We start from the raw sequence: 24,721 nt of genomic DNA, 5'->3' as shown, positions 1-24,721 counted from the left end.
ATACGTTAATATACTCAATTTAATGAACCTAATTCCCAAATGAGTATGATGGGGAGGCGTGAGTCCTCATTGATGAGCTTGGTGTTGCGACCAAGGGTTCTGGTAATTGTAAATGCCGCATGTTGAGTATTGTAGTTGATTTTATGATATTATCTGATATATACTGTTTTCTATTTTGAGTTGGCCGATGATATCTACTCAGTACTTGTGTTTTGTACTGACCCCTACTTGTATGTTTTCTTTTTGTTCATTGTGGAGTGCAGCAAACGTACCGTCGTCTTCAACTCAACCGCAACTCTAGCCAGTCTTCATTACACCGGATTTCAGGGTGAGCTAACGCTTCTAGCTTGGACTGGATCTTCTTCTTCATGTCTTGATGCCTTGAAGTTCCGGCATGGACTAGCCTTTTATGTATTCTAAGCTTTCTAGATACTCTTAGCTTTAGTAATTAGAGGATAGATGTTCTTGTGATGATGACTTCCAAATTTTGGGGATAACAATAGTTGTTGAGTTTTTAGAAGTTATTTAATTGATCTTCATTTATGAGTTTAAGTCTTCCGCATTATTTTCTGTTATTATGTTAAAATATTGGGGTTAGATTGGTTGGTTCGCTCACATAAGAGGGTAAGTGTGGGTGACAGTCGCGGCCCGATTTGGGTCGTGACACTCACATCTCCAAATCAACTATCAAACGAGACCCCATGGATTTAGGGCTAAGACTTGGTATATCATAATGGTTTTGATAATCACGTTTAGACTTTGGATTTTCAATGATTCAAATAAAATACTGATATCAATAGTTATTTTTTTAAAAAAATGTAAAATTTATAAAACTGGACAAATAAAAATAAACGAAGCTAGAGAAGTAATTAGTTTTTCTTTTTTTGATAATTTAATGCATTGAATGTAGACTTAAATTTGTAAACCATATGTTACAACAAAAATATACATACATAAGCATGTGACTCGTGAGACATACAATATGATTTCCATTTTTTCAACACGCACAATGTTTCTACAACTCACATCTCTCTTAATTATATATATAAATAATATAAATTAAAATTTGTATATTAAAGGCGGACCCACACCTATAACATCTATTCGTCAACTTGGAAAAAATCATTTGTATATATGTATATCGATTATGAGAAATTGATAAAAACTATGATATAATTAGCAGTCCACTAGATGTTGCTGTTAGAACAAGTCGAATGAATCACTCCCGAGACTGAGATTCATATTTAGCTAAAGCCTTTTCACTATTTTTATTTTGAATGGTTGATATATTCAAATCTTCGAATTCCAAATTCACCGCGATATATATTGATTCACCAACCCAAAAAAAGTTTTTATTTTTATTTTTTCAAAAGTAGCCGCCAGCTGCCTCCTTTTATAGAAGCAATATGAAAGTGTTTTAATATATTTTTAGGTTTAGTATATACTCTTTTTAAAATACAATTTCACTTTTCTAATTATTTGATCAAATATGAGTGTTGTTACTTATACCAATTCTCAAATTTCATTGGGTTAAAATACTTTCTAAAACTAAAGACCCATTTATTATTCATTTTTTCGAAATAACGTTTCACTTTATTTGAAAATTAGTATTGAATTACGAAAATTTCAAATTCAATTTGAAGTTGTATCTAATTTGGGATAATGATATATAATTTATCTTTAAACTCACTTTTCACTTTTGATTATTTTTAAATATTGCATGAATAAATTCAAATATTTTTTTAAAAAAAAATATATTAAAAAATAATCTTTATACGCAATTCAACTCGATAAATTTTAACTTAAGTTAAAATTATTTGAAATGAAGATTAGTTTTATTTTAACTTTTTGATTCTTGTTTTAAATTAGATATTGTATGTACTAAGCAACTCTTTCTAACAAGAGTTGATTATTTTTTTCATTTTAAAAATATAACGTCGTTAATAATGTAGTACATTGAAACTAATTATCAACTTAACAATTGTTTAGGGATAATTTTCTTGGAGCTAAAATAATAATATAATTAATTCCACATGATTTTTTTTTTAATTCATTGTATTATTGTTTTTAACAAAAAAGACAAATTAGAAGTAATAATTAAAGACAAGAGTAAGATAGAAAATGAGAAAAGATAAATTTTAAGAGTCATATGAGCGTGGAACATGGGAGAAGGAGTTTGGGGACAATCTCAAAGAAATAATTTTATTTCGATACGTAATTAAAAAATATTATTTAAAAATATATTTATATATTATCTTTTAAAAAAATATAAAAATAGGATTGAAAAATAATAGTATTGAGTGATAGGGATGAGGGCTACGAGAATGGAATATGGTGGAGATGGGGCCAACGTGTTGAAGGGTAGAGAAGAAACAATCAATGCGAACACTGAATATTTATTCGTGAATTTTACTTTTTTTACGTTTTTTTTTCGGAAATATTTTTTTTAAAAAAATTTCTTCTTCTTGAACTATTTTTTCTCTCTCAAAAGTTTGATCAATCAAATATATGAACAGTAAATTATAAAATAATATTTTCTTCATACTGAAAACACTCAATATTTGCTTTGACATTTAATATATATATATATATAATATTTTTTTCACTGTTTATATTAATTATTACGACCACGAAGAAACGATAAATCCATATATATCGACATAACATATCTTCTTGGAACTTTGATTTATTTAATAAAATCTGACACATTTGCCCCCAATATAATGTGTTAAGATGCAATTTAGTGGTTGCAATTCGACCACCTTATTGCATATTGAGATGCAAGGTTAAAATTTAGTAAATAAAATATGAATATAAATTATCTTACATAAATATTATTTTCTCCGTTCGATATTGTTTGTCATAATTTTTATTTTTAGAATTTAAACTATAAAAATTTTGACTGACATTTTAAGATGTATTTTTCATCATATTAATATGTAAAAAATTGTAATTTATAGTACTTTTCATATAGTTTTAAAATATTTAATATTTTTGTTTAAAATATCAAATTAATATAATCTAATTTACCTTTGAGAATAAGTTAAATTGACTTTCGATAAGCGTAACATGATAAATAATTTCAAAAGAAGAGAGTATATTCTGCTTATTATTTTAAGAGTTCAATAAATTCTATTAAGTCTTTATATATACCATTTTCCATTAGAATCCACTTTTTTCCAAAAGAAAAAAAAAAAAGGAAAAAACAAAAAAGTTATTCCCACATTTTAATTTGTTTTTGTATTTTTTAATCAATAATTACTTCATCAATCTTATATTAATTATCCATTTTGTTGAATATAGTTATTAATTACTTCATGGATCTTATATTAATTATATTCATCGTATTAAATACAGTTATTCAGATATAATTAATTCAAATAAATCATTTAATACTTAAAATTGTTGTTGTTATTATTATTATTATTATTATTATTATTAAATGCAAAGAAGCTGTGAAGTTTTGAAAATTTTCTCAAGTGTTAAATTAGTACAATTTTTTCATAGTTTTATTTATTAATGAAATTATTTTTAAAAAAAAGTTGATAACAAATATAGAATAGAAAAATATTATTCTATTATATCATGCATTAAACATCGAGGAAAGTTTAAAAAGTAGTTAGGGACTACAAGAGTTTAATCAAGTGTTATTTATGATAATAACAAAATATTATTTTCGTTTATTATATATAACAATATAATACAAAACTATCAACTTTAATTTTATACTTTTTTAGCCTTCAACATTTTGTTTTAGTTTTCTCGTAGAAAATAAATATTTTTCTTTTGTGTTCGATATATAAGTAAAAGTTATTAGTAATTTTTTCCCTATTTTTAATGATCTAATTTTGTAAATAAAAGAAGCAATTATAACAAAATAAATAACTAACAATGTATTTTAGCTTATTATAAAGATAATTTTTTCTTAGTTATTAGATTGTTACGTTTACTATTTATAGGTTACTTCAAATGTTTTTATTTGATTCGTAAAAAAATAACAATTTTTTTTTCAAGAAAAAAAATGAGGAATATGATTTTACTAATTAAAGTAACAAAAATGACTCTTGAGAATGATATTTCATATTGATTGTACCATCTTTAGCATCGTCTAATACACTTCATATTTACCTCTACCCCTTACTCCTTAGCCCTCCGTTTCCGTGACTCGTACATCCACTCCCACCTCTCAGTATTTATCTAAATTATATATATGCTGATTTTTTAAGGGTAACATCACTTGGTTATGTATCGTACACAATAAAGTAAGTAAGAAATCTAGCTATTTAATTATTTTCCTGAAATTCATTTTTCGTGAAAGCATCTTCCTTCGTATCGTTCATACCGAACACATCCTACGTACAGGGGCGGAGCTAGGTGGGGGTTCGTCGACTCAAACGAACTTAGTAGCTTTTTCGTAGATCTTATATTTGTACTAAAAATTAATTAATAACTCATTAACCCTTAACAAATCTGATTGACAACTCTATGATAAGGAAGTGGAATGAAATTTAGAACTCCTAAACTTCTAATACCAGCTTCGCCTCTGGCTATGTACGTATGCGCTCCCGCTACATGCATCAAGAGGCATGGAGGGTTTAAAGACTGCAACGTAATTCATTTGAATTCCTAGTATCGAAAAATTATATTATTATATATATAATAGGGTTTCTTCATATATATAAAATAAATATTATATTCTCTTAACTTGTTTATTTATGTTTTTTTCCTTATATTATAGATTTTCTTAATAAAAGTTCTGACTCCGACTCCCATGTATTTATAAAGAGTCACACTCAAAACAGGCATAGGGTACTCTTGTGATGGAGCCTTCAATAAGATGTTGTACCTAACAGATCTTTCTGTCTATTTGTTTTTATATTATAAAATTACTATACAATAAAAATCAAGAATTAAGTTATTTTTTTGGTTGTTGGTTTTAATTTACCAAATAATATATATATACCCACCACATCCTTCATACCTAATGAATCATTCCATGTGTAATGTTTTTCCTTCAACCATATTCTTCTTCTCTTATTTTTTTCCCTAAAAATTTTTCATGTTCGATATTCGCGTTAAAATTTTGATATTTTGATTCGAACTAATACTGCAATATAACATTCATTAAAAAGGAGTGGGGATAAACGATTTTTATTAAGATTATTTTTCATGCTTAAAACTCAAACGTAACCTTGGAACGTTGAATTAAGAATAAGTTTCTATAAATAATGTGATGAACAATAATAGTACTTCGATCATAGATGTTTAACTTGATGAACCATACATATATATCAGTTGTTACATATGCATAAAGATAATAATTTTCGAAGCGCAGAATTTTAGATTGATTATGAAAATCGAGAACCCCCCACCCCCCTCTCCCCATCTTTAAATCTTAAATTCGTTTATGAGTTTCAATCCTTCAATTACCAAATTAAAATGAAGAGTTTCATGTTTATATTGACACGTCACTTTATGCTATTAATGTATATTGGTACAAAAGGCCCATTTGATCGCTACAACGTATATTAAAAACAATAACTACTTTGTCATTTATCATACCTCTCCCATATTACAAGTTATTTAAATATTAAAAAATAAATAATATTTTATAGTAAAAATAAAATGTGCATTATCTTAATTTTTTAAATTTAACATTAAAAAATAAATATTTATTTCTTAAAAAATAGACAAGTTGAGTACAATAATAGAAGTATATCCTAACAAAACATAAATAGTTGGCCTAAATAGTCAATTGGTTGAAACAAAAAGGTGTATATAGAGTTAAATACAGCCAACACAGTACTGTTGTGGAGTTTCCTCTTAATACTCTTTGAAAAAATAATTAATATTCATTTTCTTCTGTTTTTTTTTCCAAAAAAAAAATATCTGACAAGTAAAAGCGAAACAGAGAGAATAGTTTTAAATATAAAAACATAACTAAAAACAATTACTGATTATTATCTCTGTTTTTGCTTAAATGACACTAATTTTTTACGATGAAAGAAAATATATTACTAATATTATATTTTTTTTTTAATTACTATGTCTTTAAGTCTTAACTATGTTCTAATGATGGTGTTGCTTCTTTTTTTTATTCTTGGTAAAGTAAATTATAAAGTTCTAGGTAACAAGAAAACAGCAAAATCTAATGTTAATTAATCTTGTTTAGACAAAACTTTAATTATTCCTTGTTATCAAAGTTTGCTTAAGAATCTCACACTTATAATTATCTTTTCTTTACAATATTTTGTCCTTTTTCTTTTTAAACATAATCTTGATTAGTAGTCAATCAACGTTTGACTTCATTTAATGACATATATAATAGGCATTGACTTAATTAATTCATACTCGTTTAGGTATAAAGACACGTTACATAAAAATAAGAAGTATTTGTGTTACTTGTATACAGGTGTTACTCTATTTCAATAATTGTCAGAGTCTATACAGGGGTGACACTCTCAACATAACTTTCTTCATATTCAGGGTTCAAATTCGAGATTATGATTAAAGGCGAAATAGTCTCGCTATTGTATCGCGATCCATATTAATTTTTTGTGACCATTTCATTTTTATGATCTTTTTTATATATATATTTGATTTACTTCCCCAATAATTACATTAATTTAGGAAGCATTTAACATGTGGGACATTGTTATGATTCACCAAAAAAGACATAGTGGCTATATCTATATTTATTTTATTTGGCATGGGTTATATTTTGCTATAATTAAAAGTTTTTTCTTCATTTTCAAGTTTCATTAATCATTATGTTCTTAATAATGAGTTGTTGGGTTGTACAAAATAAATAATCATATGGTAGATATTCAAATAGCTAGGGGTCATTTGGTCCAAAAAACGACAAGTTATGCAAAAATTAATAATAAAAAAAATTATTGTGTTTTATTACTAGAATTTATATTTTTAATTCACCTTTAATTATCCAACATACAATAATATCTAAAAATTAAATATAACTTGTACCATTTTAGTAAACAATTCTACTTTTTATGTGGAGATTATTTCTCCCAACAATTTTGAGAGCATTTAGTGTACTTAAATATTTCTTATTATATTATGATCGAGTGAAATTGATTTAAATCTCTTTATAATAATGTTATTTATATTTTCTTTAATAGCTTTTAAAGTGAAATATTATTATAGAGAACATGTAATATACGATTGGATCTCTTTATGAAAGAAAAAGAGGTGCTTGAGATCGGAAGTAATCACCCGTGATAGGAAAAAATAGGGAGAAGGACAAAGGAAAAAACGATGCCTACATTGAATCAATTGATTCGTAATGCAGAAAAGAAAAATGGTATACGTACCGTACTAGATCTTTGTTTCAATATCTCCATACGTGTTTCAACAAGAACATTGAACATAAAATGAAAATTGATCTAAAAGACTTGATTGTTATGATAAAAATATTGTTACTGAGAATTCAAAGCTTATTATAAATGATCAATTTGTGTTTTAATCTATCAAGATCATAGTCTTGTAAAATAATTAGAACTCATTTTACACAAATTATTTTTTAATTTGCTAAAAATTAAACTTAAATAATAAAAAGTTTGGCTTTTCAAAGTGGACCAAAGTAAACAATAGTGAACCCATGTTAACAGCAAAAGACATAATTTTGTCTTAGCACCCCCACAAGAATAATAAAAAAAAACAAAATTAAATGGGCCTTCATTTTTATCCATTTGGCGCTAAATTTTTGAAATTTACAAATTATTTCAAATTAGTTTTTATTCATCAAAATTTCACTCATAAAGTTGAATTGTGTTATATCATGTCCAAACACAACTTCGACTTACAAATAAGCTCCTCATATAGTTTAGAGATGTAAATAATACAGAAATATCGAGTTCAAAATGATAATAAAACCATCGTATAATTTAAGAGTATAATTGTTCAGAGCATTCTTTATGTCTTATCCCAAGTAAGTTGAAACCGACTATATAAATTATCATCGACCAAGACGTTCCGTTAAAACGAACGTCATGTATAAAAAAGTAACAATACAACACAAACATTTTCAAGAAAACAATGAAACCTCTCATATATTATATCTGGAATTCACAAGTGACATGTTCATTCATTCAATGTGATATATAAATTATCATCGACCAAGACGTTTCGTTGATACGAACGTCATGTATAAAAAAGTAACAATACAACAAAAACATTTTCAAGGAACATGGCAAGCTCATTGAACAATGAAACCTCTCATATATTATATCTGGAATTCACAAGTGGCATGTTCATTCATTCAATGTGATATATAAATTATCATCGACCAAGACGTTCCGTTGATACGAACGTCATGTATAAAAAAGTAACACCACAAACATTTTCAAGGAACATGGCAAGCTCATTGAACAGTGAAACCTATCATATATTATATCTGGAATTCACAAGCGACATGTTCATTCATTCAATGTGATAAATCCATCTAAAAAATACTTGCTAAACCACAACTAGCACAAGTTCTATCATACAACTAAGAGATCATCGAAAACGTTGAGATTTTGGTTGAGAGGTTTCCCCTGTGGTAGCGAATGTAACTTCCATTGCAGCTCCGAAATGATATAATTCGAGTAAGTGTTCCCCCATGTACTGAATATCACTCAGCAGCAGCAGCTGGATCTATAGCCAGATTCAAAGCACTCAAAGGAAAAGCAAAGAAGCTATTCTTCAGTCCAGAATTTAACAAAAGCTGTGACACATGCCTTCAATAAAGCAAGGAATGGATTTGTTTCACGTTCACCGGATTTTGTTGAAGTGTCTTTCCATGTTTCACTACAGAAATTAGCAATCGACAAGTAAATTAGTGGGAAATGGGAATCATGTTGCAGGAACGATGAACTTGTTGACACTCGAACAAGGAAAAGAGACGGGAATTGCATTTAAGCTTCAACGAAGAGAAGTTATCAGTTACTCACAGATGAATTCTGTCTAGTGGAGGATTGACTCCTTTCTGATGGTTGCTACTATGTTGAATGCTGGCTTTGCCTTTATCTTCAATCAACTCGTCCGCAGCTGGTTTCTTAGAAGTACCGCTGGCGCTGTTAGTACTGCTACCAACAGTCTCATTAGGCATTGGGCAAGAAGCATTAACTGTCTGCAAAAGTTTTAACATTTTGAATATAGCATGTTAGCATAAATGGAGAGAAATTGAAAGTTTATACTAAATAGTCAAAAAGGCGAGCAGGATCCAAATGTAGACGAGGAGTAATAAACCATTTGTGTTTACATTAATTGGACCTTTTTTAGTTACAACAACAAATTATGCTCGTTAGCTAAAGTTAGCTGCAGATTACAAAATATAATAACCTTAATACATGAACCTTAATCATTGCAATCATGACAAAAAAGCAAGTCTAATGCTAGGAGGTGCCAATGCAAAGCTGTAAATTCTACACAAGTATCGAAATAGACGGACAATCATTTGTTCATGAAAGTAAGGTAGAGTTATATATTACATGTGTTGAAGAACTAGCTTGCTTCAAGAAAATTTGCTCCACCACTGAAAATAATTTCTTTATCAAAGTCAAGAAACCATAAAAGTTGGAGCATCTTAACCTTCTTCAAATCATAATAGTCGAGGTCATGATTGCATGAAGTGACTATACAGAAAGGAAGCCACATAAACGCCCACATTGGTATCTCTTTGACAGATTAATCGAAGTGAACTTTGGGAATAGAAGAAGCTGCCCATCAAAAGATAATATTCGGTTTTCAATCTACTATACATACTTTACCCTAGTATAGTCTGATTTCATAATCCTTATCCAAAAACATACTTGTTAGCTCTCCATATAGCCGGATCTCAAACCAACCCCCAACCCCACCCAAAAGGAACAAAATAAAACACATGGAAAACAGTTTTTAACATACGTGAGCATTAAGGGGTTAGATACACTCAAGTTTGTCAGAATGGCTCTAACGAAGAAACTCTCGACTCCAAAATCATGCCCTCTCCTCATTTCTCCACAAGCACTTCAAATTTCTTTCTTTCAATATTAACACTTAATAGTACAGTATTGGCAGTGAGATGCCTAAGAAATGTCGACAAGAATATACATATCCCTCAGCACTAGTGCACGTCAAATGCAATGAATTTGCAGAATCTAGACTGTGATTGACTAGACTCTATATTTCCCGTACATTTGTCATCTGTACACCCCAGCCCAACAATTAGTGCATTAAAGTGTAAGACAAGCACCGGAGGTGATAAACCTTCAATCAAAAGATTAATTCATAAATATGAAAGAAAAGAGGAACTTGAGAGTTGAGACTCAACCTATGTGAAACATTGCTAAACTTTACTGCTTAAAAAGCTTACCTCACTTAAAGTTGATGAAGCCTTGACTCCTACATCAGTGGCAATGGCCACTCCTTCTGAAGAAGTTGAAATTTCCAATGATGCCTCTCCAGCTTTCGCCTCTGCTTTCTCGTTCAACAGTTTACTCGACTTTTCTGTTGTTCGATCAGCTATCATCATATCAACTGGCTCAGTTATATGTTCTGCAGCTTTTTCCAATGAGGTTATCCTGTCGTGTTCATGTTCTATTTCTTCCAATGTTTTTGCTACACTAGTTGTTTCATTTAATCCTGAATCCAAATCATTGATTTTCTTAGAAATGGGTCGCAGGGGAAACTTCTCCACCAGTAATTCTGACGTTTTAAGTGGTATTCCAGCTTTTGATACTTCGAGGTCACTCAATCCACCTTCAACATCTACATTCTCTCCTACCACCAACTCTGTAGATATTGGTTCTCCATATGTTCCATTGTTTTCAACTGTAGGACGACAAGCATCAACCCCAGAGAGGAGACTCACATTCACACTTTCAGAGATGATCTCAGTAGAATCTAAAACTTGTGCATTGGTATTTTGATGCTTGAAAGAGAGGGTGTTGAGCAAGTCAGATTTACCAGAGATTTCAGTTTCTTTGGTTGTCTCAGAGTCACCAGCCATTTGTTCATTGAACATTTCATGGTCAACTCCATTAATCCCACTAGAATGCAAAACCTCATCCTTGTTTTTTTGATGATCAGATTCAGAATCAATTATGTGTGATTCATTAGACTGTTTGATCCTCTCGGAAATGTCACTTGTGCTAGTTTGTAGTCCATCAGCAACCATCATATCAAGCTGTCTATTCACACCAAAATCAGCTTCTTCACTTTTACCCATGGAATGGTTGGGCGCAAAACTTGACATAACATGGGTCTCACCAGACAAAGATAAACTTTGCGGTTCAGTTGATATGGATCCTAGTGGATATTCTTCTGCAAACATGATATTGTTCTGCTCTTCAGGAGATAACTTAGCTGGACCTAGAACTCTATTTTCCTGAATTATCTCGCGAACTAGTTCTCGTACTGTGTAGAAAGAGCCACCAACTTCCTTGTGCGTCAAATTAAGTGATGGGAAATTCCCATCATTTGACTTCTGATATCTGCAACCATTAAAGCCAAGAGCAAATAAGATGTCATTCTCTCGATATAACTGCTGGTAAATAAAGATATAGTGGTCCAAAGAAGATTGAGATTTTTACTTCTTTTTCATTGAAAATTTAAAGATCATCAAAACGTTCTCTTCTTAGCAGCTTTGGTAGATGTTTTTTTTTTTTTTTGATAAAGAGCACCTTTGGTAGATGTTCATATAGGTAGAGATGACCTAACTAGCAACCTATGAGACAATGATCAAAAACACTGAAACTATAATCACATTTTATGTCTTTACCGTGGAACCTAGCTTATTTATTCACCAACTCTCTACCTTTCTTCTTTGTGCTTATCACTTATCACTTATCAGAATATGCAGTAGCAGCAGATAAAACCTGCGGGTATCTGTCCCACCAGAGTGTGATTATGCATTCACATCTGAAGATTTCTATCCACCAGATGAAGGAAAGGAGGAACACTAACTCACTAAAAGGTTTACCATTTATGAAAGTGGTTAATAAACAATCCAATAGTTTGAAGTTTCAGGTGCTAAGGTTTGTAGGAGGATAATGAACTCCTCTTTGCAGGATTCATATATCTCATGAGTCACAGGGACATAAATTAAAAGGGAAATTTACTCGTGTATTTTTCTGCACCTCCACCTCCCCATCCACCCTCTCGATGTTCTCCATCTTCATCCGGAAATAGGTTTAAGAGGTTATTCTACTCATTTACCCATTTTTTACCCTCCAGCTCTCTCATCGACCCCTTTCGGCTCCCGAACCAACCACCCCCACCCCTAAAAACCTCTTTTTCCTCCCACCTTTTTAACTTCATTTTTCATTTCAGATTGTTTTATTTAGTCGATAGTTTATGCAGTATTTGGGTATTTAACTATACAGGAGTACTATGCATGCCTAATTTGCTAATCTTTGACTGCATATTTCTTTTGATAACCATGGTGTCCTAGCCAGCTTGCGCATACCTCGACTAATCCCACTGGATACCTGTCACCTCCAACCAACAACACATACCAAGTAACTCTGTCCACCAAAGCTAGGGTAGATGGAAAAAAAAACCAAATATTTACATAATACCCCTAAGAAATATCATTTCAAGAACCAGCTCTTAGAATATGGCGAATCTCACACACAGATATAGTTGAACGGTTATCTAGACCGAAGCATCATAAGAATTTAAAAGAAGATTCCGTTCAATAGTCAATACTACTAGAATTGATGATGTCATGATACAAAGTAACACACATGGTGTTCTAAACCCTAAACGGATCAGTCCAAATCAAACAGACTTGACAGAAATTATCAGAAAAGCTCGGTTCAAGGAAGAAATGAAAAAATCACTTACTTCTTTATAAAAGTTTCAACCATAGACTTCCTCTCTTCTTTCGAACGCCTAATCCTAGTCTTCCTGCCACCAGAGTCATTGCAAGTAGCAAGGGCAAATGTTTGCCCGACCCAACCACCCTTAATTGTGTGCATGTTTAGTTTTCAGCTACTCATGTAAAGCTGAAAAGCCGAACAACAGAAAACGTTAAGCTTCAAGATCAAATATTGAAATTCCACAGCTGAATTTACAAACCAGGGAAATGCAATGAAAAGAAGAAAAACTAATTCCATCACATTATTACACACAAAGGCCATATAGTTGAATTTCTCATTTGTCTTGATTTACCCCTGTCAAACAAGTTGATAGGGGGGGTATGGTTAATCTTCAATATTGAAATCGTAACGAACCAATCTCTTTTAATACAAGCAAAAGTTCTAAGAAAAATTAAATGATTAAAACGGACACAAAATGACGAACAATATACTCCCTCCACCAACTTCTACTTGTTCACTATACTAAAATAGATGTCTACTTTTACTTGTCCAGACTTGGTTCCTAATTTACCCTTATTATTAACTATAGTCGTCGTTTCTCAAAACCTTAAATCCATTATACTCAACGAGTGATATAGTAAAATTACGATTCTATTATATTTATTACTCCTTAATGTGTGAGAATTCAATACTGGACAAGTAAAAATGAACGAACAACGCATTACACCACAATGCAACATAAAAAATCAATATTCCCCGGAATTTTCATTTGTGTTGATGCAATCCATATCTAAAAAACTCGCTAAAATTCGGGGAAATACACATACTAATCCATGTACCATAACATGTAAACAGTTTTCAAACATAAAGAACCCTTTAGAAAAAGTTCATACTTTTGTTCCATCTGTAAATCCATTTTTTTTTCATTTCCAACAATTTAAAAAATAATATCAACAAGAACAGTTAAACGCAACAATTAGAAATTGGAAGAGAAAATAAAAAATTGATTAAACAACCAAGATTATCATGCAATCATTAAATTTAACCCCCCACCAAGAAAGATTTCTCTAATTCTGATACTCATGAATAAAACTAATAAAAAATGAGCGAAAAAAAAAAGAAGCGAGAACCCAATTATCACAATTCCATAAGCAAAAAATTTACAATTATAGCTAAACAATTTTCAGATGTAAAAGAGGGAGATTATAGATTGTGTATACCTGGGTAATGGGTGTTTCTGGAAAATAGAGATGAAAAAAAAAATTGAGGGCTTTTGAGAGTAGTGATAAACCCTACACAGTGAACTCTGGAGAGTGAGACGCCATTTTTCTATTGGTCCACATACAGGGCGGGCAGGGCTCATTATTATTTTGGATTTGAATTTATTTTTATTTTTTGAGCAAAATTTTATTTTTTTTTAAAAAAAAACTATTAGTTGAGGAGGATAGGTTTCGGTTTATTTTTATTTGTTCATCGTATTAAAAATCGTCTTGAGTCAGGATTTATTGAAAATAGCATGTCTAGAGATAAGGTTTGTGTACACATTATGCTTTCTGAACTTTATTGTGTGAGATTACGATTTATTGCACTTTTGAAAATCAATAGACAATTCACTGTATTATATCTATTTTACGCTTATTACTAAATATTAGTAGTTTTATACCAATATTTAGATGACTTATAATAAATAAGAGTAATTTAGGAATATGATTATTTTATTTATTGTATCTTAAGAGATGTGTCAAGTCAAATATGAATAAGAACAAAGGAAATATTATTGTTATTGCTATATGTTTTTGAACATATTTTACGTACTGGGTAAATGAAAGATATGAGCTTTAATGATAATTGAATATTGATCATGATCCATCCTGGCACTTAAGTTTGCATATTTTTTCTGTTCTTTTGAGTATTTTAAGTTGAGTTTAGTGGTCAACTGATCATTTTTTAGAGTGATTAAATGGGCTTTGATTTATCAAATTTAGGATATCAACAATAAATCCATGTTGGTTAATTTTTAGTAGAATGCCTACACGTCTTTATGTCTCGAACTAGATAACATTTATCATCAAAATCAACAGCAATAAACCAAGTGGTATAACTAACCTAATGAGAGGCGAATCAACGATCTAGAGTCCATACATTCTAAAATTTTCTTCCATTCTATAGTGCCAAGTACTCATAGATCCGCCTATGTTCATGGTTGAGATTTTTGACAGTCCATGTTGAAACCTCTACCCTTTCTGCTGGAGCAGGGTAAAACTAAATTTGGTCTATTGTATTAAAATGTATATACAGAGTGAGTCTAAAGAATACAATATTCAGCAGAGGCTCAGCTCATTTCAAATACTGCAGAGAATGTGCCTCTTAGGAACCAGAGCTGTCCATTGATTATAAAAGCTTTCAAAAATGCTGGTGAGCCACAGATAACCGACTCGATCTTGCCAAGAGAGTAATGCACTCTCCCTTAATATGTAGTTAAGGTCAGTCTAGAGTATGTCAGTTTCCGTATGTTGATGCAGTTAGAAAGAATTAAACCACTCGTTTCTTGTTTCCTGTCCGTCCTTCTCTTTCATCCATAAGCCCAGAGCAAAAATGAGCTTGGTTGCTATGTGGTGGTGTTTACAAATGGTGTCAAAAATCTCTTCTACCTAAGATGTGTTATCCTCCAAGTGTCTTTTGTTTATACCCGTGTTTCATTCTGTCCACTAGTTTCTCTCTCGTCTTTCTCTTCTTATCCATTTTTTTCCTGTATCTCTCTTCTCTCTCCCTTTCATATATCCCTTGCCAAAATATCTCTCCCGTTAATGGCCACAACCATGTTTCATAGGGATGGTAATTGTCATCAGCAGCTTGTGCCAAGTCTTCATCCATACTCTTCAACAATGTCATGTTGAAGTACTTTGCCCACATATATCCTTTTCGCTGCTCAACTGAGTGCTGCTCTTCCACCGCACCTGACTGAGGATTAATGTAAACCATCTGCCGTGCACTATGATACGCCCACACATTTACCAACAGTTCCAAAACTCGACAGTAACAGTGCTGCTTCTGGTGGTCACAAACAATCAAAACATAAGAACTTATCCTTCTACCATGCATTACTTTGAAGTTCGTACCCAAATGTAAACTAGTACTAATGCAATTTATGTCTATAGGCTAACCTCCATGGTTGAATTTGCCAGTACACAATGTGTCCTATTGCTTGAATTCACGTGCAAACCATCCAGAGCATCAACAAACATCCTGAAATTCAAGCCATGTTAGTTCAAATAAACGATTCATATTTCAAACTACAATATCCAAATTTATGCAAGTAATATAACACCAAACATAAGTATGTTTATTGCCCTAGATTACCTGGAAAACATAACAAACTCTAGAAAAGAAGAGGTTGGCATAACCCAGCTATGTAGGGCTGACCATTTCCCACCATCTTCAGGCATGGGTGGGAGAGCTTCTATATGTGACGGTAAGCCATACATTATACGAAATGCATCTTGGAAAGCATTTCTGCAAGAATGTTAAAAGAATGAGAATCAGCTAAGAGGAACTTATAAAGGACAATCTCCATTTAACAGCAAAACTACACTCGCCCTCTGCACATAAGGTGAAGATACTACTTAAGAAGAGTAGGGTGTAAACGTTCCAGTTTTTCTAGCCCTCTTCTTCTAATATTATACATTCTACGACACGAATTTCTGAATCTCCATTTCCAGCTTCTTGGACTTCAGAACATGAATAGTTGAAATAGAATCAACTTGAACTTGGAATTATTATTTTTTTTCCAATACAAGTTAAACCTAAATAATGTTATTCATCCAAATTTCTACCAGAGAGATCTATACTGTTCAAATACAAGAAACCTATCCACCAAAATGGAAAGGAAAAAATGTTGGCAGGAATGCATAATTTTGAAACAAATCTATGTTTGAATCCCACTGTACGCAATGTAATATTTACCTACAGTTGCCTCCATTCAAAATATCGCACATTGACCAGAAGGTAAGGGCATCATTGCTTCCTGAAAATCCACCATCCACATGCAAATGTGCCCAATAGTATATTACATCACCTTTAACCTTTGCCTGTATTGTTTCTTCTAGGGCCAGCTCAGCATTTTTAGATAAGGAAACCTGATAAGTACAGAATCCTATATGAAACTTGTCAACAAGAAAAGAGTACATAGAAGATTATGTGCGAATATGCCAATGTCAAGTTTAACAATTACAAGAAGAACTAGTTCACACGTAAAGATTCATCAGGAACTAATAACATACTTTTCTTCCAGTAGCTCGCCATGACTGGAATCCAATCCAGGGTCGTCTATGAATATTATCTAAATGGTTTGCAATTGAAAACATGCCACCCATCTCACAGAGGATATCCCGGTAGTAGGTCTCATTCAAGAGGGTAAGACGGCCAACTGCATCAATATCATCTGATCTCAATCTTCGTGCTTTAGTTGACTATAAGGGAAAATGCCATAGTTAGAGCCAAAGAAACCAGAGATGTAACATAATGAAGTAAATAAAATTTAAGAGAATGTACTTAATCTGCATTAGCAAATATGCATAGCATATAGCATTTTATTTTTAAAAACTTCATTTTCTGTACAAACTACAAAGAGATGCCAAAAAACGAGAGGAAACCATATGAAACTGAAACATAGGGAATAAGCCAAAGGAACTCACTAGGCTCAATCCACGGTACAAAGAGCCATGATGCAAAAATGACCAAGCTCCAATTCCATCATAAACCTCATAAATGCATATTGGTTGCCCAGTCCTTTCCAGCTCTCCTTCATCTCTTTCATTAGTTTCAAACCGGAGCTTTTCAGCTTTTCGAGCATTACGATATATATCATCCCACCTACCAATGTCTTTTTCCATTCTTTCCTCAATCTACATATAGAAAAAATGTGCTCAATAGATCTTGCATCAAAGGGAATTCAAGAAAATAGAAACATGAACTAGTAAAGATCTTTTTTATTTCTTATTCCTCCTTGTTCTTTTGTCTTTTGGTTATGGGATTGGATTGGACGGGGAAAGACTACTTTTCAGTAAAAGTTATTCACATACCTCCTCCGACTCGAGTCTATCTACTTCCTCAGAACGCTCCATTTCATTTAAGATGTCCCAATCCAACTCACTTGGAAAGTCTTCCTTTATAGCTGCCTCCAGATCATCTCCAGATACATTCATCAGTGGAACAAAACCTGTCATCTCTAATTCGAGGTCATAAACAACACTGGAATTTATTGGATCCACATCTTTCATTTGAAGATCTTCTATGTCCTTAGGATCCTCTAAATCCTTTTGGAAATAACCCCACTCCCATGATTCCTGCTTAATCTGAGAGGTGTCTCCTGGAAGTATGACATCAGATGGGAAAGTTATGACATTCTCCAGCAGCTTTGCATACCCTGTAATGCATTCCACTGCAAACATGTTCTTGGAAAGCAGCCTCCCAGAAGATGCAATAGTGTGAGCAAATCTCGTTAGTTTTCCATCAGATATAAGTAGTGAGAAATCTTGCACCAATTCATTTGAATCGTGTTGAGAGAAGATGATTCCATGTACTTCATCAGCAACCTGAATACAGAAAGTTATTCCAGGAAATACAAAAGTATTCTACTTTTCAGCTTAAAATGGTGGCGAACAATACTTGATCGACTTACATATTTCTTAATAACAGGATAGTCTGGCGCGACAATTGGTATTCCAAACGACATAGCTCGTATCAGAATAGGAGGAAATTCTTGCTCATATTGGGGGGAGAAGTAGAGGACAATGTCAGCAATCAGTGTAATACCGTTAACATCACCCTTCATATCATGGTGTGAAAGAGATCCCTCATGAAGTCCTAGACGATTAGCAATATCCTACAAATTTTGAGACAGTATAGCTTTTTACAATTTTATTGCATAGATAATAGTAAGTAAACCACATGTTACTGCTGCTGCAAAATGCTGTGAAGCATTATTCAATATCACTTGAATGTTCATCTCAACCTAACAAATAACACAGTAAAGCACTAGCAAGGAGTGAAGACAATAAAAAATGGAGAACACATGATGGATGACAGAAAGTTGAAAAGTTTAGATAGGTAACTAAGACAACAATGCCCTTTAAAGTATAAAATCAAGAGAAAATGATTTAGAACTTCTTTGTCTAAATGAGTTTCAGTTGTTATATGTAAGTATATCTAAAAAGATTTATCCTTTTTCCAATTGAAACAACAAAACTTCTTTTAAAATTGAGATGAAACACTAGCGAAGCAGAGGAAGGCAAAGACAAGCCATCAATCACAAGGACAGAATAAGGAGTCAAACAGGAAGCAGAAATTAAGAATTATCTATATTACTATTACATCACTCAGAATTCTACCTGCAATGCATCATTATACCCATCACTGGAATTTCCTGACATGAAAACGAACTTCAGCCTCTCTTCAGCATCACTTCCAGCAAATTTGAGTAGCAAAGGTTCTATATGACGAATGGACAACGCATAATCCCAGGACAGCTCATTGTAGATAATGGAACTTCCAAAAACTAAAACCAAGAGATCATCTTTGTCAAAACCATACTTCTCCCTTGATTGAGATTTTGAATGTCTCCTACTATAACTGCCAGCAGCCCAATTGTCTTTTGGTGATCCGGGGATCACAAAGAAGTTTCCAGTGTCAAGTCCACTATATAACATCTATAATAGGAGAAATACCACGGTTGAGTACATGATAAGCTTGATGAGTACTTGAAATAAATTTAAAAATTCTGAAAATATAAAATCAGAACGAGAAACAGAGAAGAATGTTGTATATACCGGCAAAGAGTAATCCGGAAATACAATAACATCAGCCCTACGAAAAGAATCTTTCCAATGAGAAATAAGATTTTCCCATCCCATGTTTTCATAGAGACGAAGGCGACTTGCAAGAGTATCTTGTTGAATTATCCATACAAGGGGGACAGAGCAAAAAGGCTCCTGCATAAGGCTGCATAAATATAGAACTCACAAACCATAATATCTCAAACAAAATATAGAAATGCAAAGGATTAGTACTAGATCTAGATTCATCTTTGTTACATGGTCTCCCTGTGTTGCCGACATACCCATGTTGAGAAGGACTGATATGGCTATGGTACTTTGTAGGCATCATTTAGAGTACATCAAGAATGTAGCAATAAAAATTGAACATACTCGTGTTGAATCATCTATTAATAACATAATCAATTTGACAGTAAGATTGAATTATTATAATATCCTACAGCTCTGTTCTTCATTCAAATATGATTGCAACATTAGGTCAAACATTTTTTTTATGTTGTAACAGTCAAGCATATGCAAGTAATGCTTAAAACCCTAGCAAGAGAACTTCAGAATTTAGGACAAGGAGACTGTAAATAAAACTCATTGCCCCTACACTTCACATTAAAATAGCTTAAAATTTTCAAAATAGAAGACCAACACACATTTTAGTTTGTTATTGGTAAATAATGCTCACATGACGTTCATGCTGAATCTCCTGGAATAAAAAGAAGTATGCTTCATCCAATAGGCTAGTCATACCTTGATATAGCATTTTTATCTTCAAGTGAATCAGCAATAACACCGTCAAAACTGCATAAATTAAAATGCAGAAACTAATATAAACCAAGCTAATTGAGAGTAAAGATAGCAAAGTCGAAGAAATGGACTGTATGAGGATCCAAGATGGCATAGCATGCTTACATTGACCAATCAATGAGATCATATCTATCAGCAGTTAAAATTGATACTTTCCCTCCTATTTCTTCCCATACGGATCTCGCAATGCCATCCTCCACAGCATATATCTGCAAAAAAGAGTCTTAAGTAGGGCATAAGATTGCACATAACCATTATAAAAAATTATCAGAAAAGGTGCATTCTTCTGTCACAACTTTGATATGGTACCATATTTTCCACTCATCATACTTTAATCCCAAGTTCAGCTAGAGAACCAACGACTTATAGACAAATTAAAATGTCATAATCAGATGTGTGATGCAATTATCATTTAAAAGATATGTATGGAAAAAAGAAAAGGAATCTTAACAAATAAGAATAACCATAACTTAAATAAGAAACTGCAGAGCAAACAGGAAGAACATATGACATTATAGTTCAAAAGAAGAAAAACTTGTTTCTACGGCCTGCCAGATCAGTCCCCTCCCAGCTCCAAGAGAAGCACCCCCTTACATTTTCCAGAACCTAAGGTGTATTAATCTCAATAGGCCACGGTGATCCAGTTCTTAACCCCAATTACCTCTTTGCAACCAAACTTTCACTCAATCTCAAATAAGAAGTTTGTTATCTATGAATCTAAAATAGAAATTTCAGGTGAAAAGAATCTCTATAGCTGAAATACCATCTTTAGTAGCAGAATTACAATCTGAAGTGTATATTAATTGCAAGTTGCAACACAGACGCTTTAAGTTATTATGTCTTAGACAGTAATATATAGGATACAGCAAGCAGATATTATAACTTGAAGTTACCAAAAATTACCTTAATCATATAGCCTAGGCCCCGTAAGTTCTTCACCACAGTAGATAGCATCAATGACAGTGGGTCCTTCCTCATGTTTCCTAAGACCTTACACAGTCAAATTGAAGCATACTTAAATTAGTGGAAGTTAAAAGAGACCAATGCAATGTGCATTTTGATATAGAAATAGCAGCAGGGAAGATACAATATATTATGAAGACAACAAAATTAAATGGAGACTTGACTCTCAGAACCAGTCTTTTCTCTGTGCATTTTAAAAAGAAATCGGAAAGGTATAATCCATGTAAACATAAAATCACTCACATCTGCTAAAACTCAAAAACTGCAGGAACCAGGTAAAGATCACAAGTCATGAATAATGAGCAAGAGGGGAATGTATATTCTTAAATATGTCAAAATGTTGTGCTCATATCTTATTCTTACTAATTAACAAACAAAAAGTTACGGCATATCCTCCAAATTTAGACAAACATATAGTTTCAGGCTGATAAGAACATTATCCTCTCACTATCACAATTCACACAATGATATGAGATTCTTAAGTTTGAATCATTTGCCATCATCTCCCTAGCTCTAAGGCTCTAGAATAAACTCCACTTACATGCATCTAGAATTCTAGATCCTATAGGTTCAACCAAAAAAAAAAATCTACAAGATATTCACTTAGGATTTTACTAAAAAATAGTTCACTCATTAAATTTGAACTTGCTTTCTTCTGCATTTTTATGACAATCGTTCACAGCTTCCTAAGTTCTATGGAGATTGTATATTACTATTATTAACCATAAATATACAATTCGCATACTTAAACATGAACACAGGTATATAGAATTCTTACTAGCGCAATCCGAGGAGGCCGAACACCAATTCTAGGCTGATTCCTAACCAAGTCCAAGCCATTACCAAGCTGAAACCTCGGTGGTGGAACAAACTCCAATGAACTTCCTAACTTCAAATCGTCCCTAACAGACCATCTCGAACGAGCTCTCTCATTTTGCCTAAACACCGACATGATTGAACTCTGTAACACCATAGACGCTAACGCAAAAACAAAAATAACCAGAAATATACACAAATATAACCATTTCCCTCTGAAACAGAAGAAAATCAGCTTCCTACTAAAAGATCGGTTATGGTGATGGTGATGATGAGATCGTGCCGGAGTTTTCCACTGCCGATCCGACGGAGAAGAAGAAGACGGCAACGTTACCGCCTCCGTCGGTCTCTGTGAATTTCTCTTAAAACGAAAACGGTCACGGATCAAGTGAAATCCACCGCCGGAGCTTATAGCATTGTTATCATTCTTATCCTTATTGTCGTCGCCGGAGCTACGTCCCATCGTCATTGTAATCTAATCGGAATTTTTATGAATTTGTGATTTGAATTTCGTTTTTGGCATTGAAAAGAGTGTGATTTCTGAATCGGAAGAAAATGGCAAATGGCGAATAGCAGTAGTAGAAATCTGTTTATATTGTTTTGCTTTACACAGCTTTACTCTGTAATCTCACTGTTTATTTGTTAATTAAGTATTATTAACACTAATTCTAATCCCTTAATTATTGAAAATTTTAATTTCACTCCTTCAAGTTATTGATTATACACATTTTGACCTTTAATTACTTTTATGTATGCTTTTATAATCCTTTTACACTTAATTATCCTTTTTTTGAGTTTTATACCTCAAATTATATATAAATTATCCTCTTTTTTAATTTAAAATATCATTATCGTTTATATAAGGTAAGAAAAGATCGGATAGTTCAAGTAGGAAGCTAAATTTTTTTTAAAATATTTCAAGTGTATTTTTTATTTTAAATATTTATAAAAATTTTACTCCCTGCTTTTTGTTTGTTGGTTTTTGATTTAGTATGAAGTTTAAGAAATTTAAAAATATTGAATTTTAAGTATGTTCTAAAACTAAAATTATGTAGAATTTACCATTAGTTTTTGAATTTTTAAATATGTCACATTGAAAATTGAAATTAAAGTGTTACAAAAAAGAATAGACATTTTTCTAAACGGACTAAAAAAATAGGACAAACAAATTAAAAACGAAGGAAAGAATAATTCTTACTTTCATCATTTACATATTAATGTATTATATTAGACTTATATTACTACTCAGTATTAGAGGGTTTTTTTTACTTAGATTAAAAATATATACGATAATTAATTGAAGATAATAATACGCGAATTAAAGTCGTATATTATAGAATTAAAATAGTTTTTTTCTCCAACTTATGCAAGTCCTTATCATTATATTTTTCTATTTTCTATTTTTATTTAAACTTTATCAATTTAGAGAGTGTTTCTATTAAGAAATTCTTTTTATTTAAACTATTAAGATCGACTAAATAAAAATGAGATTGACATATAATTAAAAAAAAGGCAAATTAGTAAATGTAATTATAAATTAATAGGACCAGATCTGAATTTTTCAATAATATAGAGAGCAAAAATACTAGTAATATTTCTTTATTTACTTTTTGTATAATTTCTAATTTTATTTTATAAATTTGTGAATTAAATAATCAACGTGATGATATGATCTGTGGGCTCTTCGTGCTTTGCTGGCAGAAAAATATTGGAATAATTTTATTATTAAAAAAAGTTTAAAATAATCGATATATAAATATTTTGTTTTACATAAATTAATAATTAAATCTCAAAAATAAGTAATTAATATTACAAAATTAAAACAGGAGAAAAGTTTTTTTTTCTTGAGATCCACAAATAAATATGGTCTAGTTAAATTTTTATTTTTTAATATTTGAATTATTAATGACACGCTTAACATAATATAATACTTTAGTAAAGTGGGAGAATAATTAATAATTACAAATAAATAATTTTGTTTCTAAAAATTTGAAATATCTATATATGTTATTCATAGTAATTTGGGAAACCGTACAAAAAGTTTGTTACAAAATTGCTTTTAATTATCTTTTTGTCAGCATAAATTTTTTATATTAATAGAAACTAACGTAGTTATGCCATTAATTATTGAAACAAAAACAGAAAATTATAATCTTGAAATAGGGTTTGTGGTCCAAATTTTGACGGTTTTAGAATTTGAATTTGAATTTTATTTGTTTTATCGGATAGATTTGAAGTGCATTAATTTTTTCTTTTTTTAGATTTTAAATTAAAGTAGATTGAGTTATGAATTTAGAATCTCGAACATCAATTTGAATTGAAAATCAAATTCTAAAGTGACTTTGGAATAGGTTCAAAAGCTTTGATCGAAAACCTTTTCTATCTAGTGTCAATTAATACTAACAAAAATTAAAATTAGTTTTATGAAAATCAAAATTAGAATAATGAAAAAAAAATGACTTTTTCTATTGTAATTTTGTGTTTTTATGATTTTCTCATAAAAAAAGT

At 31.5% G+C, this 24,721-nt stretch overlaps 2 protein-coding genes across 2 annotated transcripts; both read right to left on the bottom strand.

The window, feature by feature from the left end:
• Positions 1-8,380: 8,380 nt before the first annotated feature.
• Positions 8,381-14,161, bottom strand: LOC101259105 (probable GPI-anchored adhesin-like protein PGA55). The gene is made up of 5 exons (XM_004249971.5): positions 14,024-14,161; positions 12,829-12,989; positions 10,355-11,474; positions 8,952-9,130; positions 8,381-8,808 (listed from the first exon to the last, which is right to left on the bottom strand). The coding sequence occupies exons 2-5, from the start codon at positions 12,960-12,962 to the stop codon at positions 8,697-8,699; spliced, it is 1,545 nt and encodes a 514-aa protein (XP_004250019.1). The 5' UTR covers positions 12,963-12,989; positions 14,024-14,161; the 3' UTR covers positions 8,381-8,696.
• An 867-nt stretch (positions 14,162-15,028) lies between these two features.
• Positions 15,029-22,819, bottom strand: LOC101258810 (uncharacterized). Its single transcript, XM_004249970.4, has 14 exons — positions 22,176-22,819; positions 21,338-21,424; positions 20,540-20,643; positions 20,378-20,428; positions 19,631-19,802; positions 19,193-19,510; positions 18,484-18,687; positions 17,885-18,397; positions 17,498-17,707; positions 17,084-17,272; positions 16,767-16,939; positions 16,164-16,316; positions 15,968-16,049; positions 15,029-15,854 (listed from the first exon to the last, which is right to left on the bottom strand). Exons 1-14 carry the CDS (start codon positions 22,680-22,682, stop codon positions 15,465-15,467), a joined length of 3,153 nt encoding a protein of 1,050 aa, XP_004250018.1. The 5' UTR covers positions 22,683-22,819; the 3' UTR covers positions 15,029-15,464.
• Positions 22,820-24,721: the final 1,902 nt, after the last annotated feature.

The sequence above is a fragment of the Solanum lycopersicum genome, chromosome 11 (genome assembly GCF_036512215.1).
Source record: "Solanum lycopersicum chromosome 11, SLM_r2.1".
Taxonomy (NCBI): Eukaryota; Viridiplantae; Streptophyta; class Magnoliopsida; order Solanales; family Solanaceae; genus Solanum; species Solanum lycopersicum.
Note: the sequence above shows the minus strand (reverse complement) of the source record. Positions and strands in the feature narration are given on the sequence as shown.

What these genes read in the sequence shown, in the direction of transcription:
- LOC101259105 (XM_004249971.5), bottom strand. Translation starts at nt 12,962, where the DNA reads ATGCACACAATTAAGGGTGGTTGGGTCGGGCAAACATTTGCCCTTGCT. An exon ending in GTTGAAACTTTTATAAAGAA is followed by an intron (nt 11,475 to 12,828) that starts GTAAGTGATTTT and finishes TAATGGTTGCAG; the next exon opens with ATATCAGAAGTCAAATGATG. An exon ending in CCACTAGACAGAATTCATCT is followed by an intron (nt 8,809 to 8,951) that starts GTGAGTAACTGA and finishes TAATTTCTGTAG; the next exon opens with TGAAACATGGAAAGACACTT.
- LOC101258810 (XM_004249970.4), bottom strand. Translation starts at nt 22,682, where the DNA reads ATGACGATGGGACGTAGCTCCGGCGACGACAATAAGGATAAGAATGAT. An exon ending in GGCCTCCTCGGATTGCGCTA is followed by an intron (nt 21,425 to 22,175) that starts GTAAGAATTCTA and finishes TGACTGTGTAAG; the next exon opens with GTCTTAGGAAACATGAGGAA. An exon ending in GATCTCATTGATTGGTCAAT is followed by an intron (nt 20,429 to 20,539) that starts GTAAGCATGCTA and finishes TAATTTATGCAG; the next exon opens with TTTTGACGGTGTTATTGCTG.